This window comes from Anneissia japonica, unplaced genomic scaffold (assembly GCF_011630105.1).
Source record: "Anneissia japonica isolate Jap-2015-1 unplaced genomic scaffold, ASM1163010v1 scaffold573_len2283161_cov171, whole genome shotgun sequence".
NCBI lineage: Eukaryota > Metazoa > Echinodermata > Crinoidea > Comatulida > Comatulidae > Anneissia > Anneissia japonica.
Window position 1 is genome coordinate 701,812 of NW_022719802.1, and position 16,366 is coordinate 718,177.

The window sequence follows — 16,366 nt, forward strand, 5'->3', positions numbered from 1 at the left end:
CTGAACCTTTCGGCTAAACCCGAAGGTCCACTTTTACTTAGGGGCTATATAATGAATATCATCTATGATGAATACATAATGTGTAACATTTTGATCCTTTGATACATGGTGTCCCAAAAGACTTACCTTTTCAAAGCTTCATATCTCCAGTATAAATAATTTGTAATGTACTGTAAGTAAAACTGAAAACATACAGTATTTGTAAATTAATAGAAAATATTTAAATTAAAAAAAAACTGTAAAAACTGCACATTTAATAATTAAAAATTAAATTATGAAGATTATGATTTAGATCTTTTGTATAATTTCCATTGTATTATTTGAATATGTTTATTTTAATTTTGTGAAGCACCTTGAAAAGTTTATAATTAAAAATGCACATTAAAGTTATTATCATTATTATTATTATTATTATTATTATATTATATAATTGTTATTTTTATTATTATTAATTTATTATTATTATTAATATTAGTAATTTTTTTTGTATATTTTTTTGCACAAACAACATAAGTTTTCAAAAGTTGGGATAGTCTTTCATTTTAAAAATTGAATTTTTAGTATACTTAATTTACTTCTTGAGCCATTATCTATCCAAAGGATGAAGGTCCCTGCATGCTGTCTCCATAAATCTCTATTTTTATGCCCTTTGGTTCCAGTCCACTTCTCCCCAGCAGTGATATATTACATCCCTAAATCTTTTTTGCTTACTTACAGCCTCTGTTTACTTCAACTACAACATAAATTTACATTTTACTGATATTTGACACTTTCTCTTTTGTTTAGTCCATGTATTCTGAAGATATTCCAGAGGCTATTAAAATTCAGCTTGTAGGAGTGCTTGAGGAGAAGGCATCTATTCTCTTGACTAACCCAACAAGCATCGAACAAACAATTGGCTCTCTAAAGAACATCTACCGACAAACTGACGGCAAGAGTTGGATTTTTCATAGCCAGTTGCTAGTTGCAATGACTGCTATATTGCTAGGATTAAATCAGTTGGTATGTGTATGTACATAATTTTCACCAATATAAAATTCATAATTATTTCTATTGAATAATTTACTGTTAAATCCACCTTAACAACTACCAATTAAAACAAGCCTAGGAATACCTACTTTTCCCACAAATGCACTTGTTTGACAAACGCTTGTTTATTTACATAATAATACGCTATTGATTTGTGGGTCCCTAGCATGAATATATCCAAAAAATGGGCCAAGCAGAAAGGTCCCTTATGAATCAGAACATATTGACTTTCCAATAATTACAGAAAATAGATATTTGATCGTGAGTCTACTGTATGCACAGTGGAATTAAAGTTACCATTACTAGTAATGTCTGAATGAGTAAATGACTGAATGGAATACTGTATACAAACCGTAAATCCTTAAATAAGCGCCGCGGCGCTTATAAAAAAAATAGCACTTTCCATGGCCATCCCCATGTTACTTTTCTCACATTCCCTTAGTACAGTGTTCCTATTATAAGTCTTCATTGTATTATTTATTCATTTTAACACTGTATAGGTTTACATTGTATTTAAAACTCTGTTTCTCAAAGTGTTTCATTACTTCACACAGGGTAATAAATATACTCTCGAAGAAGCGCTGTGGCGCTTGTTCGGGAGCAGCGCTTAGTGAAAAAATCATGTTTGACACGGCGCTTATTCGAGAATGGCACTTATTAGAGCATTAACGGTATTAACATTTTTACGCGTAAATTTATGCATAAATATTTAGATGTGCATGCAGTGCGAGAGGTTATCCATTTTTAACCTAGGTATAGACTGGAATGATGTTCATTTATTGAAAGAAGGCCAGCCTAGACTACCTAGGCCATATCAGTGGTTTATTATTTTACAATCTCAAAATTTTTATTGGTTGGCCAGTTATTTTTACCGGTAAAATTAATGGCTAAAACGGCTTCGGGAGAACACTGAATAAGTATGGAAATGAGCTTGTAACTGTTTTATTATTCAGGCAGAGCAACAACAATTGGTTGTGGACCATATTAACCTACTTCTAGAGCTGATATCAAAGGTGAATAATGGATCAGATCGTCTTCTCAGAGGTACTGCTTGTGAATGTCTGCGAGAAATTGAGACCATGCACCCGGTACGTTTAAAACTGATTACCTTTAAAGATACATTTGGAATGGATTTCAGGCTGGAAACAGTTAAAAATAATTTGTAATGTGTATAAATAGGTTTTAAATTTTGTTTATTCAGTACAGTATATTCTTGTTTTAAAAAGCATGGCGACAAATAAACAAGATCTGATCAGATCACATAAAGACTAGCATGTCTAATAGCTAATTAGTTGATGAAAAATGCTTCTTAAATCCAAAGGTTCTAATGTTTATGTTCAAATTTATATACTGTAACCACAGAGGCCCAGATCAACACAGGGTTGTTCTTCCCTGGGTCTGTAAACACATAAACACAAGAAAGCAATTTATACGTCATCAAAATGTAAAAAAAAGAAATCACATACAGTATGTGAAAGAGAATTGTCTGAGCTATAACATACATAAAGTTGGAGACGATTGATCAAGGATAAGCGACATACGCTCAAATACTTATTTTCAAAAATTACGTCTTAGATGAAATTCAGTTTCTTTGAATTCAGATGGCAATATGATGACATCACAATGTCCGATCAGCCATTATGATCTATAAAATCATATTTAGAACTCGTGCTTTCAGAATATGTAATAAAAATTGGGGTCACCTTTCATCCTAAGCAGCTATAACTGATTAAAAATAGGCCTGATTTTAGCATATTTTCACTGTATATCGGCACAAACGCGTGCTTGACATTTAACCTTGACCTGAAGTTTATGCCCACTCAATATGATTTAGAAATGACAATTGTTTAGGAAGATATGATCGATAATGTAAAAACGCACAACAATTGCGCGTAGAAGATGTCACGCATGACTGAGCACATTGCAAAACTTATTGTGACTATTCCAGGCCAAGCCAAATGTTCGTTGAGGTTATCTGCTCGTGAAGCGGATCACCAAAAAATGTAAAAATACAGTAGGTCAAAATAATGTATGTAATCTAAAATGTATAGAGTACAACATTAGTTAACGTCCTGGTCTTTTAATTATTGTATTTTTTTCATTGTAGGGTATTCTAATGCGGAAAATTGAACATCTTTATTCTATGATTCAACTTGAGAGGACACATGTCTGCCAAATTTATATGGTTTGTGGATAAACTTTATGATATTTTAAAAGTAGTTTTAGATACCTTGGGCCTACAATTTTAAATGCACTACCTCAGTATTTCTGAAATTGTAATCGATTTAGTTTCTAAAAGTAGTTTTAATATATATATATACTGTCTCTTATACACATCTAGGGCTTGCGTGACACAATATGATGCTGGCTAAACTAGTGGTAGCCATTGTGTATGCACTGAAACATGAAGGTCCAAGTTAAAATAATGCACTGCTAGAAACAACATTGAAGTCCTTAGTTCTTATCTGTTTGCAATGTGGCCCATGTGCAGATTCAGATTCAGATTTCTTTTATTTTCCACAAATAACATAAAAATATAAAATATATGTGGAGGAGGCTATAATAAAATCATGTGCTGCGCAGAGCACAGATCTTTAGGCTAATAGCCGCCTTAACAAAAAGCAAAATAATAATAATAATAATAATAATAATGATGATGATAATAATAATAATAATAATAATAATAATAATAATAAATAATGATAATAATAATAATTATTATTATTTGCAGTATTTAAAAAAGTCAAATAATAAAAATTATGTAAATTTAGTTCACAAAAAGTTAAAAGTTATTCAGTATACTGTAGCTAACTGATTCAACAATTATATAATATACAATCAGAAAACAGTGAAATAATTAGAAAATAAATAAATACATGGTATTGCTCACCATATGCCGAGATCAGAGACATTTTAAAGGAGGATTTAAAGCTGGTGATGGATGGAGGTATATATCTCCACAATTTGGGGCCTTCATTGAAAATCGAAAACCGTCTAAGTTGTGTATTGCACGGTAATTTTGAATAAAAGTATGCAGTGTACACTCTTCAAGAAAGATTCGATGAATTGACTCCTGTGTAATATCCCCAATTCCCACTGAGAGGAACACAAGATATAAATAAATATTTCTGCAAATTCGCTAAGAGAGAAAATAATGCTTAAAAACATTGAATAATTTAGAGGTAATTTTTATGTTGATTAAATATAGCTAGTAAATTGAATATTACATTGCTTCAAAATCATGTAATCACATCTTTGAAAGGAAATACTATTAATACAAATAAAAAAGAAAAAATTATAACAGTTGGTCATAGCAGTAAGTCACTGTATAATAGGCCTATATGTTTAAATTATAGGCTCTGTTTGTCACCGTGTTTAAGAATGCTGTAGTATGTGTTACCACATCACGTATAAGGTAAGTGTAAAACTGGTGCTGTGTCTTTTTATTTCTGTTTCAACTGAGCTAACAAAAAAAAAAGAGTATTTATATGAAACTTAAGACAAGACTTTTTTATACCTTGTTTAGCGAACCTACTGTTCACCATTAATAGTGATTTTGAATTTAAAAAAAAATAATAATAATTTTTGGCCCAATTAGCGCACACGCAGAAAAAATAAAATTTTTTAAAATTTTTATTACGCATGCTGCTGCAAAAAAGATATATGTATTTCTTATTTAATTTAAAAGCATTAACTATCTCATCACTACACTGTTTACATTCAACAATAAAATGTTATTTTTATTTTCTTGTCTATCTGGATGTTGTTGGCAAAACCATTTGCTAAAGGAGAAAACAAAATTTTAATTTAATTTTTTCCGCCCTACTCTGACAATCAATTGCTAAACACAAAAAGCAAGAAGAACAAGTTTTATATTTAAAATAAATTTTTTGAAGGAAAGCAAAGTTAAAGAATTTATTGAACTGAGAGTATCTGGGAGAAGATTATGTCATAGCTTACTTAGTTATTTTTTTAAATTTTTTATTTTCCAGGGACAATGATGCCATATCTGATTTGTTATGCCACCGAAAAGAACTTTTAAAAGTAGGTACCATAAACAACTATAATGATAATATTTAAAATAATAATACTTGTACTGTAATATTTAAATAAGAAAAATGCCATCGGAATAAGAATAATAGTGATATCAAATAATATAGTGGGGATAATAGTAGTACGGTAATAACATATCTTCAAGGTATCGGCTCAGTAGCTCTTTTTTTTTCAGGGGAGTGCCAGTGCTATACCAGTTTGTACAGTATTACAATTTTTATTTTTTCCTGATTTTCTGCTCTACCAGGGTATAAGCCCACCCACTAAACAAAATATTGGAATCAAAGTATTTAAATGAATTGCATTTATGCTAAAAATTGCCAGCTGTCAGCTTAGTCATGGGTTACCTACAGTATATCTCTACATTACCTCTCTCAAGCCTTTTTTGTGAAGCCTTGGCCACTCGTAGGCCTAGTCTTGACTCACTCTACTTTAACTAGGGCTCTAGCATTTTGTTGTCCTTGTGTATATCTATTATTACACTGTATATCACTATCTCCTCCTTCAAACAAAAAACAATGGTAATAATAATCTTACTCACTCTGCCACAATTATTGAATATTTTCAGCCTCTCAATATACCTGATGATTTTACCAGTAATATGTTTCAACTTGAACCCAAGGTAATAAGTTTAACATATTTATTTTTCTTAAAATCTGTCAGTAGATAATGATGTAGCTATTATACTGTATTTCAAACAAATGTGGTAGTTTAGTCGGACAAGGCGGTAATATAAAAAGAAAAGACAAGCACGAACAAAGTTTATTGTCAATTTGTGTACATATACATATAAAAAACCCCTCTAATGCAGTAGAATAACCACAACTCGATCTATAACGATTATTGTTTTACAAATTATAACACATTTACCATTAATACCACAGCCACTTAACTACTCAGTTTAATGTACTTCCATGAACTACTGCGTGACACTATTAGTCCAGCAATTATGTCGAAAAAATCGTGCACTTTGTGATAAAAGCATTAAATTTGGCACAAATGTACTATGAACTATAACAAATATTTTCAGGTAGGGACTCACTTCAGCAGCACCCTGTATCAGCCAGAAATGGTAAATTTATATTTTTAGACATATTCAATATAAAAATGTACTTTAAATCAACCTCAGTTCTTCATTTATATATTTATTAGTAATTGGATAAATATAAGTATTAATGACAAATAGTTTGGATCTATAAATGTAAAAATTACAATTAAAAGAGCCCTCTAGTGGTCAAAAACTAAAATTTTTATTTTAGCCATATTTATGTCGAAAAAATTTGTATTACAAATTCTTATTAATATAAATAAATGGTAGATATGCTTAAATTTTTTATGACAAATAGTTTGTCTTAACGTTAAAAAAAAATTAATTTTAGCACCCTCAAGTGGCGAACATTTTTAAAATTATATCAGCTGTATTATTATGCAACATGGATTTATAAACCTCAGTCTTAGTACCAAAAAATTAATTTTTTTTAAAATAATCATATTTTTGTTTATAATTAACTTTTGAATGGTATATAATTTGTTCAGTAATCATTTTGCTATAACCACAAGTAATAAATGAAATCAAGGTGTCAGTAACAAAACTGAGAGAAATTTTAACTAAACCATGTGTACACAGTACGCATAACTGCATAATCATTGAAAAGCTACTCTGTGTGCTTAGTAACTATGCAACAAATTTTATAAAATGTATCAGAACTGTAGGTAACATAAAGATTTAGCCATGATTACAACAATTGATAATTTTTAACCTGATGTTCTATTAGGCGCGACAAATTATTCAAAACGACAAAGACACGTTCAGCTAGGCAATGCTATCCCAAACGCGTCTGGCAAATCAGTCGTCCTAATTTAAGCTCTTTATTCACTATGAATATTATAAATTGAATATTCATAATATTATTATGAATATTAGGTAAGCGCTAACGTTCATAAAAGGCGTCCAAACGGTTCGAACGGTTCTTGTTTACAGCTGTGTAGGCTACCGTTCGGACGTGTTTTTTACGTTCCTATTGTTTGCTATTGTTTAAAGCTTTTGCCGCTGTCATTCAGGTATGCAGGTCGGTTCGCGGAAGTTGGCGGGGAGACACTCACAAAAATTACGATTGCTGTTTTTTGGACCGGTAACTTCAACCTTCAACCTTCTACTAAGAATGCCATTCCTAGCTATTCCAGTTTACCTCACCTGGCAAGGCCTAAAACTATAACCTGAATTCCTAGATTACTGTATTGACTATTATGTAGCCAGGAAATAATTGAATATGCTATACCCATTGCCTGACAGTTTAACTATAATGTCTGAATCACTGAATATGCTCACACTTGATTACTGTACTTTTCCCACTGCTGGCTCCTTTGTACGCCACTGTGGAATGTTGAAAGTATGTCAGCTGATACTAAAAATAGGCTTTTGCGTGCGTATGAGGGCATGGTACTACTACTGTATAAAATACATAAAAAAAATGTTTAATAATTAAACTTTGAAACCGCTATTGTGTAAATACTGTAGTCCTATCGTCTGTAAAACATTCAAAATAAATACTTAGGCCTGGTAGTAGTATTGTACACCTTTATTTATTGGCATTTAGTAGTGTTTTTTTTTTTTTTTTAACAATATTCTATCATCTATTCAGTATTCATTTTGTTTTGTGTAGCCTATGCTATGTTTTCATTCTCTGAAGAAATCTACAGCACCACGTAGACCTATTCATGTTCAAATCAAGGTTAACTTGTAAATATAATATTGACAGATCCAAGTAATCTGATATGTCCTGAAAATATATAAAATAACAGTTAATCAAACATAGAAATTTGATATAACCAGGGCCCAAAGACTGAGAAACCAACCCCAGTGCCACAACAGAGTAAAATATTGATGCTAGGCTCTGCATAGACATGTCAGAGAGATCTCAGAGAGATCAGTGATTATCAATTAAAATATCTAAATCTACTTTTAAATACTGACATGGCAATACATTTAAAATAGCTCTTCTCTTTTTATATTCACTGCACGCAATTTCTACAGAAATAAGTTTTATGAGACTCCCATCTACTCTGCTAGTTCGTAAACATCGCTCGAGTTTTTACCAGAGGTTTTACCATGCGGTCGATGCGAAGCTCTGTGTACAACAGTGGAAAAATTTGGGCACGCTGTTAATTTGATCAATCAAATCCATTCTTGTAGCATTCAACTGTGAACACTGCGGTTTTTGGATTAAGCTCAAAGGCACTTCGTTCAACATTACGTCATAAATGTTTGTTGATATTTCTGTATGTGAGCCTGTTGAAATTTTTATAAAAATTCCTGAAAAACATATAATAAGATGATTAATTATTAAGATATAGGAGGTTGGACTACTCTGCTGTTACTACACTAGTACTACTAATACTATTTTTTATTTTTTTCACACTAATAAATTTTATTATTTATCCCACAAATTTCCAGTAAAAGTCTGACAGTCGTTAATATCAGTTGACCTGTTTCATAATCTGTAGACCATTAAAAACCTTGGTCCATTTTTTCCTTTTAATAAATAAACTTTAAAAAAATGGCCCAAGAGGATTTCCATTGAAAGCCATTGCTAATATGGTTTGAAATTTTAATTAGCTTAACTGTTTCTAGGCCACAAAACTTTAGTAAATGTCTATTTAAATCTAAGTTTGATAAATGCCATTTATGGAGAAGTATGCATTTTTTCTGTTTTCCAGAGTGACTTTGAAACAGCACTTTTGCCTCCGAGTGTGAACACCAGTGAACTGAAGAGGGCGTCAGCATTCTTGATGGAAAGTCTGTGTCTCATGACGACACCGATGCAGTGTTACGTTTTGAGTCACATAATGCAGTATATAGCCACTGTTCCTAGTCTATCGTCATCAGTAAGACCATTGCAATACACATAAATAATAATATTATAATTCAATTTTAGATAATACCTTCCTTTAAGAGGTGACCAGTGCAATTTAAAATTAATTACACTTTTAAAATATGTGCATGTACAGCCCTCTCGCCAAGATTTTTTTAAAGAGTGGCGGAATTTAAGAAAATGTTGATCACAAAATTTAAAGGGTGGTGTGGAAATTTTAAAGGGCAGATACATTTTTGGTAATGTACTACTTATGGTGTCAGACACGACAAGGTATGACCCATGTCTGACAATTTTAATTTCATTTACTCGATACCTCTAATTAATTTAATAATTCAAACAATATATGTACACTTAACTTATAAAGAAACAGAAACAATTCATCAAAACTAGTACTTACAAGATGGAATCTGTTATATATACAAAGTGCGATGCTGCATGCGTTTTGATGAGGCTAAAGACTTAGACATTTTCACTCGCGGTATAATTTTTTCTATAACGATTAATTACAGTTAGTTTTCAGTAAAACTTTCACTAAATAGCCAATGGTTTAGCATTACCATTTAGTTTTAGAATACTAAGCCAAAATTCTGTATAAAAAAATATGTGTTTCACATGAAATCCACGTAAATTCTATTAATAGTGCTAAATGTTGTTTTATCAATCACCGTTCATAAAAATGGACACTTCATTGAATATTGCGATCGTCGTCACACATGTACAGTAGTGAACGCACCCTATCTACTAACCGACCAGGGACCTCCCAGATTTCACAGCTACCTACTAGCGCGCACAGGCGGCGTACAAAGAGATTCTGCAGTTGAGTTTGCATTAAAGACAGTGCCTCACGATATATGCGATTGAACAAGTACTTTTCCCCATAAGAACATTGTGGAACTGCCAGCAGTCCATATTTTCTTAGCATGGCTCAAACATTTTAAGCATGGTGCAATCCTTGCTTATTTTGCCTAAGTGTGGTGGTCATTTCGTTTTTGGCCCAAGCGTGGTGGTCCCACCACGCTTAAGTATAGCTGGCAAGACCCCTGATGTAACTTGGAATATAAATATTACTTACTGTGAGAAATTTAAAATCTTAAGCTTCGTCCAGATTGTCAAATTTTCTTTAACAAAACATTGTTGTATAGTCATGATGTGCTTATGTGGCAAAGACCAGCCAAACCAATAACTCCTCACAAACCAAGTTTTTGAGATAATGGCCAAAATATGCTGGAATGTCAGCATTTTAAGAATATATTTTAGTGCATTATAAACTAACCTTTATTTCTTGCTATGTAGTTATTCTCACAATTTGCAACATTATAACAACATTTTTAACAATTTGGTGGTGGTTTCTGCCTGAGTAATGACCTAAATCATAAACTTTAAAGACTGATTTCTCAAAGCTGTATGTTTAAACTCCTATTTTACCATCTTATGATTTTCATTTTACTTTTTAACAATGCATTAATAACTAAAAATTAATTTTTCTGCAAGGAATGACTGGTTTGACCTGTCTTTGCCACATATGGTAATGATGATCATGCATGTCATGTGTTTTTGACAAATAAAATTTCCTAGTCTGGACAAAAAACTGTTGTATGCCCATATATAGTCATAATGTGCCTATATATGTTCATGATGTGATGTCATCCTGACCATATTTAGGCATGTCACATGTTTTTGTCATATAAAATTTGATAGTCTGTACTGGACTTAAGGGGATACCAACTTGATTCACTCAGTTGGTAGAGCAACTGGTCTTGGATTCAACTTTATCTTAAATTGTATTAAATGTCTAAATATCACATTTTATTGTAATGGTAATCGACTTATAGAGCATTTTACACAATAAAAAACCTCTCCAAACTGTTTATATAATACTGTACTATGTACAATCCAAAAATTCTAAAAGAAGCCATCTATGACATGATATTTTGTTATCGTTAATAATCTGTGAATCACTTGGTCGTTGTATCTTTCAGACATTCAAGTCTCACTTATTAGAATTATCTTGTACATTAGATTTGTCTTTGTTTCATGTAGCTTTACAACTCAAGGTAGGTTGGAAAACCATCACCATACATTAGCATTTCTATGTAAGTTTACCAAGTTATAGATATTACTATATGTCTATGATATGATATTGAATACTTTATTTAAAATTAGCCCTAATAATTTTCTAGATAACCTTGACAGTACGATCAGTTTCATGTAAAAGTAAGCGGAGCTGTATTAGTTGGGTAAACTATAAACTATATAATTTACAATGAAATATATATACTAAGCAAAGAGAGAAAGTGTATATATATATATATATATATATATATATATATGTGTGTGTGTGTGTGTGTGTCATATGCTGTATACTCATATACTGTATACTCATTCAAAATTGCTATTTTCTATATTTTTTAAAAGCTTCACTATAAAAATCTGCTGTGCCCCAGACCATAGGTGGTGCTAATTGAACATTGGGTAGGTCCAGTAAGCACTTTGCCAGTAGTGCCAGGGCACCTCAGCCCTCGCAAAATTAGTGTTTGTTTTTTTTGTGTTCTGGGAATCTCTAATTTGATGATTTTTTATATAATTTAATCACCTAATACCTTCCGACTAAAATCTCCAGTCACAGCAAGATGAATAACAAACATGGTGATCCATACTAGGCACAAAGTCGGCCTGTTAATTGTTTTGTAAAAAGCAATATTCAAACTGTTTTTTGAGAAAAGTATCGGTGGGGCCTGCAGGAGGGTTTAACTACCTACTAAAATTGTTGGGTGGGTAGCCTAGGCTAGACCCACTCGGCCCAACGTGTGCTGCCACTAGTGGCCGCGAGAGTTTCTTAACTCATGCTGTGCCAAGGAAAAGGTACTGTAGCTACACCTGTACAGGTCCGGAGTGCCCATCCTCTTTTATAAGCATTGTAGCCAGTGTTTTTTTAAATAGGTTGCCAAATATTTCCTACTGGAAATTGGCTAATACATTTATTATTATGATGTGAGTTCTCCTATGACATTTATTATTAAAACTGCATTAATATTTATTTGAATAAAAATGGTGTGCAATTTTTGTTTTGTTTTGTAGGCTGTCTTTAGAGGAGATTTAATCAATGATGCAGATGAAGAAATGCTGCTAAGGCGGTTGTTGCTATGTACTAACCACCCATCATTAACAACTGCACATCGACTTCTGTGTTCTGACTGGCTGAGATATTTTCCAGAAAATGGTGTAAGTGTGATTATTTGAAATTGGTGCTTGACAGAATCTTTAATAGTAACATTTTAGTCATGACCAAAATAATTATACTTCAGTATGTAGTATTTTTCATTATATTTTATAGTAGAATGTGTATCATATATGTATTATACCAGCAATAATAATAGATATAAGATAAATTTATGTGGTTTTATAATAATGTTGTGGCTATTAATTTTATGTTGGGCCAAAATTAAATTAAATTAAATTCAAAAGACATTTATTTTCGTCCATGAAAAAACAACAAAAATGAAAAAGAGCAAAAAGTACAATGCTAATAAATATATATAAACAAATTTAAAGATAAAAATAATGGCCAAGTACAGTATTTTTAATTAAAATAAAAATGTATGGACAAAGGCATATTTCCTAAAATATTGAGACCTTGTGCCGGGTATGCCTGTAACAGAGAAAAGATACAGAAAATAATATATGATTAAGCTAAAGAGAAATCGATAAGTGAAAAAAAAATATGAATAAAAGTAAAAATTATTCAATAAAATAAATTCAAAAATGCAAATATATGTTGGCTAGACACAAATTTGTTCAATGATATTTTAGTTTATTAAATGCTGGCGGTACACCATATAGATAGTTCTAAAAAGAATTGTTGTTTTGTTGAGAACAATATTTTAATTGCTAATTATTTTTTGCTCAATAATCTTTCTATATAGGACTGTTTATATTGCAGTTTTATAAGTTAAACCTAATATTTCACATTTTACTTTGTCTCATTATTTTAACAGAACACTAGAAAAGTTGGCACTTTGCCAAAGAACCTAATGGCAAACAGAAATCTGAGGGCTCTCCTTCCAAAAGTGTTCGATGGCTTAGACACTACACTGATCAAACTGAGTATGCTGAATGAATGCTTTACTCCAAGCAGTACAAAAGGTACCATATTAACTATTAGTATATTCCTAACCAATAGACGCGATTGGTGACTTGAAACGTGACTTTGACTTGCTAAGCCAGGCACTCACTGCATCGTAAGACTGTCATGCGACGAATCCAACTCCACTCCCTGCAAGCGCTAGACGACACAATGCTGTCTGCTGATTGCCGGTGGCAGTCTGAACGGATTGTTTTTAAAAACAAACTGTTGCATGCGCATCGTCTTGTCAGTCAATCATTTATTTCACTTGCTTTGTCTTAAACTACTGTACAAAATAGCAGATGTTGATACATATCGTAAGCCGCAGCTAGTATATTATAGGTACGCTTAATTTGTGTGGGCAAGGGTCTGATACTTGGTGATTACACAGCCTAAATCTAGTATGTGAACACTGTATTCAACAATCATATTGCTCTTCCTGTAATTTTAACAGATAATACTCTATGTTCCACCAACCAAACATAACATGATTACAGTATTACCAGTTTCAGGTCACCTATTGTGTCTACAAGATGCAATACAAGATAAAGTCTATTGCAGATTTAAAAGTAGAACAGTTTCACATATCCCTTCTCGCATCTTTTTTAAATTACATTACTAAAATGTATAATGAAGATAAAGGATTTCACAAATATAGTTATGTTAAGTTTGTTTATATTTATTTTGAAAAAAATTAAATTGTCATTGTTCCCTTAAAACTGTTAGAATTGTCTGCCTCAACACTGCATTGAACTACACTAGCATTTATTAAATGTGTGTATTTTTTCATTTGAATTTTTATAGATACTTCAAATGGTATACTGATGGGATGTCTACAACCGCTGCAGAAGTCCATCCATTATGGGATTACTGGTCGTACAGCTGTCACTTTATTTCGATCTCTATTCCAGTATTTCAGAAAACACCACGATAGTTATCTAAAAAACGAAATCTTTAGGTAAATAATAGAATTTTATTAAAAATAAAAAGCCGAGCAAAGGGCTGGTGAAGGGCTGGTGATCTTGTATTGTAAAGTTATTACAATGAATGAATCATCATCATATTTAGTTGAATGCAGTGGTGGCGCCAGCGGGGAGGAGGGGCCAGTGGGGAGGAGGGACAGGGCCTCCTGTCGGCAGGCCTGGACCTGGGCCTGGCGTCCGAATAACGTTATTTTGATTGCCAATCTAAAAGCACATTTTGGACCATAGTAATCCGTAAAAACTGGCCTTGTGAACCCTACCTGGGATTTTTTATTCTGAGCTGTCGACCGAGGCTTTGTTGGCCTCTTGGTTCCGACCCCTCCGTCAAATATGTCGGACCCCTTGTTAGCAAATTTTTGGCATCACCGTTGGATGAATAGTACATAATATTTCAGGAAAAGATCAAAGGTCAATTTCACGGAAATTAAATTTTTTACCCTGAGCATAAAAGCTGTCTCTTATACACATCTAGATGTGTATAAGAGACAGCCATTATGGAGTTTCTGTGGTTATTGACCTGATGACTGGCTTAGCTATTGAAGTTTTGAGTAATTTTTGTCATTGTTGTACATTAGCAAAAAACACAAAATCACAGGCTGAATTTGATGAGTGGTTTGAAGAACACAAAAACCTTTCAATAGAGGTGCAACTGGTGTTTTGCACATAATGCATGAACTTGGACTCGCATACAACCAAAATAGTTTGGAACTAACTGAAAAAAGGGACAATAAGCATTTGAGGACTGCTGCGAAAGTCGCTACTTTAGCCTCAAAGAGACATAGAAAAGAAATGAAAATCAGAAAAGCATCAAAAGAGGACAATTTTACCATTACAGAAGGGGAACAATATGGACGAGGATTGGATGAAATTAACTAATAGGTTAATTTTTACATCATTTCTTGTAAAAAATAGTATATCCGAACTTTGACCTTAATTTTCTCAATTTCATAGTCACAGCAAGATGAATAACAAACATGGTGATCCATACTAGGCACAGAGTCGGCCTGTTAATTGTTTTGTAAAAAGCAATATTCAAACTGTTTTTCGAGAAAAGTATCGGTGGGGCCTGCAGGAGGGTTTACCTACCTACTAAAATTGTTGGGTGGGTAGCCTAGGCTAGACCCACTCGGCCCAACGTGTGCTGCCACTAGTGGCCGCGAGAGTTTCTTAACTCATGCTGTGCCAAGGTAAAGGTACTGTAGCCACACCTGTACAGGTCCGGAGTGCCCATCCTGTTTTATAAGCATTGTAGCCAATGTTTTTTTAAATAGGTTATACATATCCATTCTACACCCATAACTACTACCTTTCACTACTTTTTTTATTTGGTGCCAAATATTTCCTAATGGAAATTGGCTAATACATTTATTATTATGATGTGAGTTCTCCTATGACATTTATTATTAAAACTGCATTAATATTAATTTGAATAAAAATGGTGTGCAATTTTTGTTTTGTTTTGTAGGCTGTCTTTAGAGGAGATTTAATCAATGATGCAGATGAAGAAATGCTGCTAAGGCGGTTATTGCTATGTACTAACCACCCATCATTAACAACTGCACATCGACTTCTGTGTTCTGACTGGCTGAGATATTTTCCAGAAAATAGTGTAAGTGTGATTATTTGAAATTGGTACTTGACAGAACATTAAAGTCATAACCAAAATATAGCACAGAAGGGCCTATAATTATATTTCAGTATGTAGTATTTTTCATTATATTTTATAGTAGAATGTGTATCATATACAAGCAATAATAATAGATATAAGATAAATTTATTTGGTTTCATAATAATGTTGAGGCTATTAATTTTATGTTGGGCCAAAATTAAATTAAATTAAATTCAAAAGACATTTATTTTCGTCCATGAAAAAACAACAAAAATGAAAGAGAGAGCAAAAAGTTCAATGCTAATGAATATATATAAACAAATTTAAAGATAAAAATAAGGGCCAAGTACAGTATTTTTAATTAAAATAAAAATGTATGGACAAAGGCATATTTCCTAAAAAATTGAGACCTTGTGCCGGGTATGCCTGTAACAAAGAAAAGATACAGAAAATAATATATGATTAAGCTAAAGAGAAATCGATAAGTGAAAAAAAATATGAATAATAGTAAAGATTATTCAATAAGAATAAATTCAAAAATGCAAATATATGTTGGCTAGACACAAATTTGTTCAATGATATTTTAGTTTATTAAATGCTGGCGGTACACCATATAGATAGTTCTAAAAAGAACTGTTGTTTTGTTGAGAACAATATTTTAATTGCTAATTATTTTTGGCTCAATAGTCTTTCT

At 32.2% G+C, this 16,366-nt stretch overlaps 1 protein-coding gene across 1 annotated transcript in view; it reads left to right on the forward strand.

Moving 5' to 3' along the window:
- Positions 1 to 591: 591 nt before the first annotated feature.
- Positions 592 to 16,366, forward strand: part of LOC117110991 (AP-5 complex subunit beta-1-like) — a 32,883-nt gene continuing 17,108 nt past the window's right edge. The window contains exons 1-13 of the mRNA XM_033253848.1: positions 592 to 1,002; positions 1,983 to 2,117; positions 3,137 to 3,214; positions 4,386 to 4,444; positions 5,022 to 5,073; positions 5,651 to 5,704; positions 8,800 to 8,967; positions 10,937 to 11,011; positions 12,036 to 12,179; positions 12,953 to 13,100; positions 13,885 to 14,038; positions 14,705 to 14,816; positions 15,529 to 15,672. Coding sequence (XP_033109739.1) covers positions 790 to 1,002; positions 1,983 to 2,117; positions 3,137 to 3,214; positions 4,386 to 4,444; positions 5,022 to 5,073; positions 5,651 to 5,704; positions 8,800 to 8,967; positions 10,937 to 11,011; positions 12,036 to 12,179; positions 12,953 to 13,100; positions 13,885 to 14,038; positions 14,705 to 14,816; positions 15,529 to 15,672 — 1,536 coding nt within the window. The 5' untranslated portion in view covers positions 592 to 789. The remainder of the gene's footprint in view (positions 1,003 to 1,982; positions 2,118 to 3,136; positions 3,215 to 4,385; positions 4,445 to 5,021; positions 5,074 to 5,650; positions 5,705 to 8,799; positions 8,968 to 10,936; positions 11,012 to 12,035; positions 12,180 to 12,952; positions 13,101 to 13,884; positions 14,039 to 14,704; positions 14,817 to 15,528; positions 15,673 to 16,366) is intronic.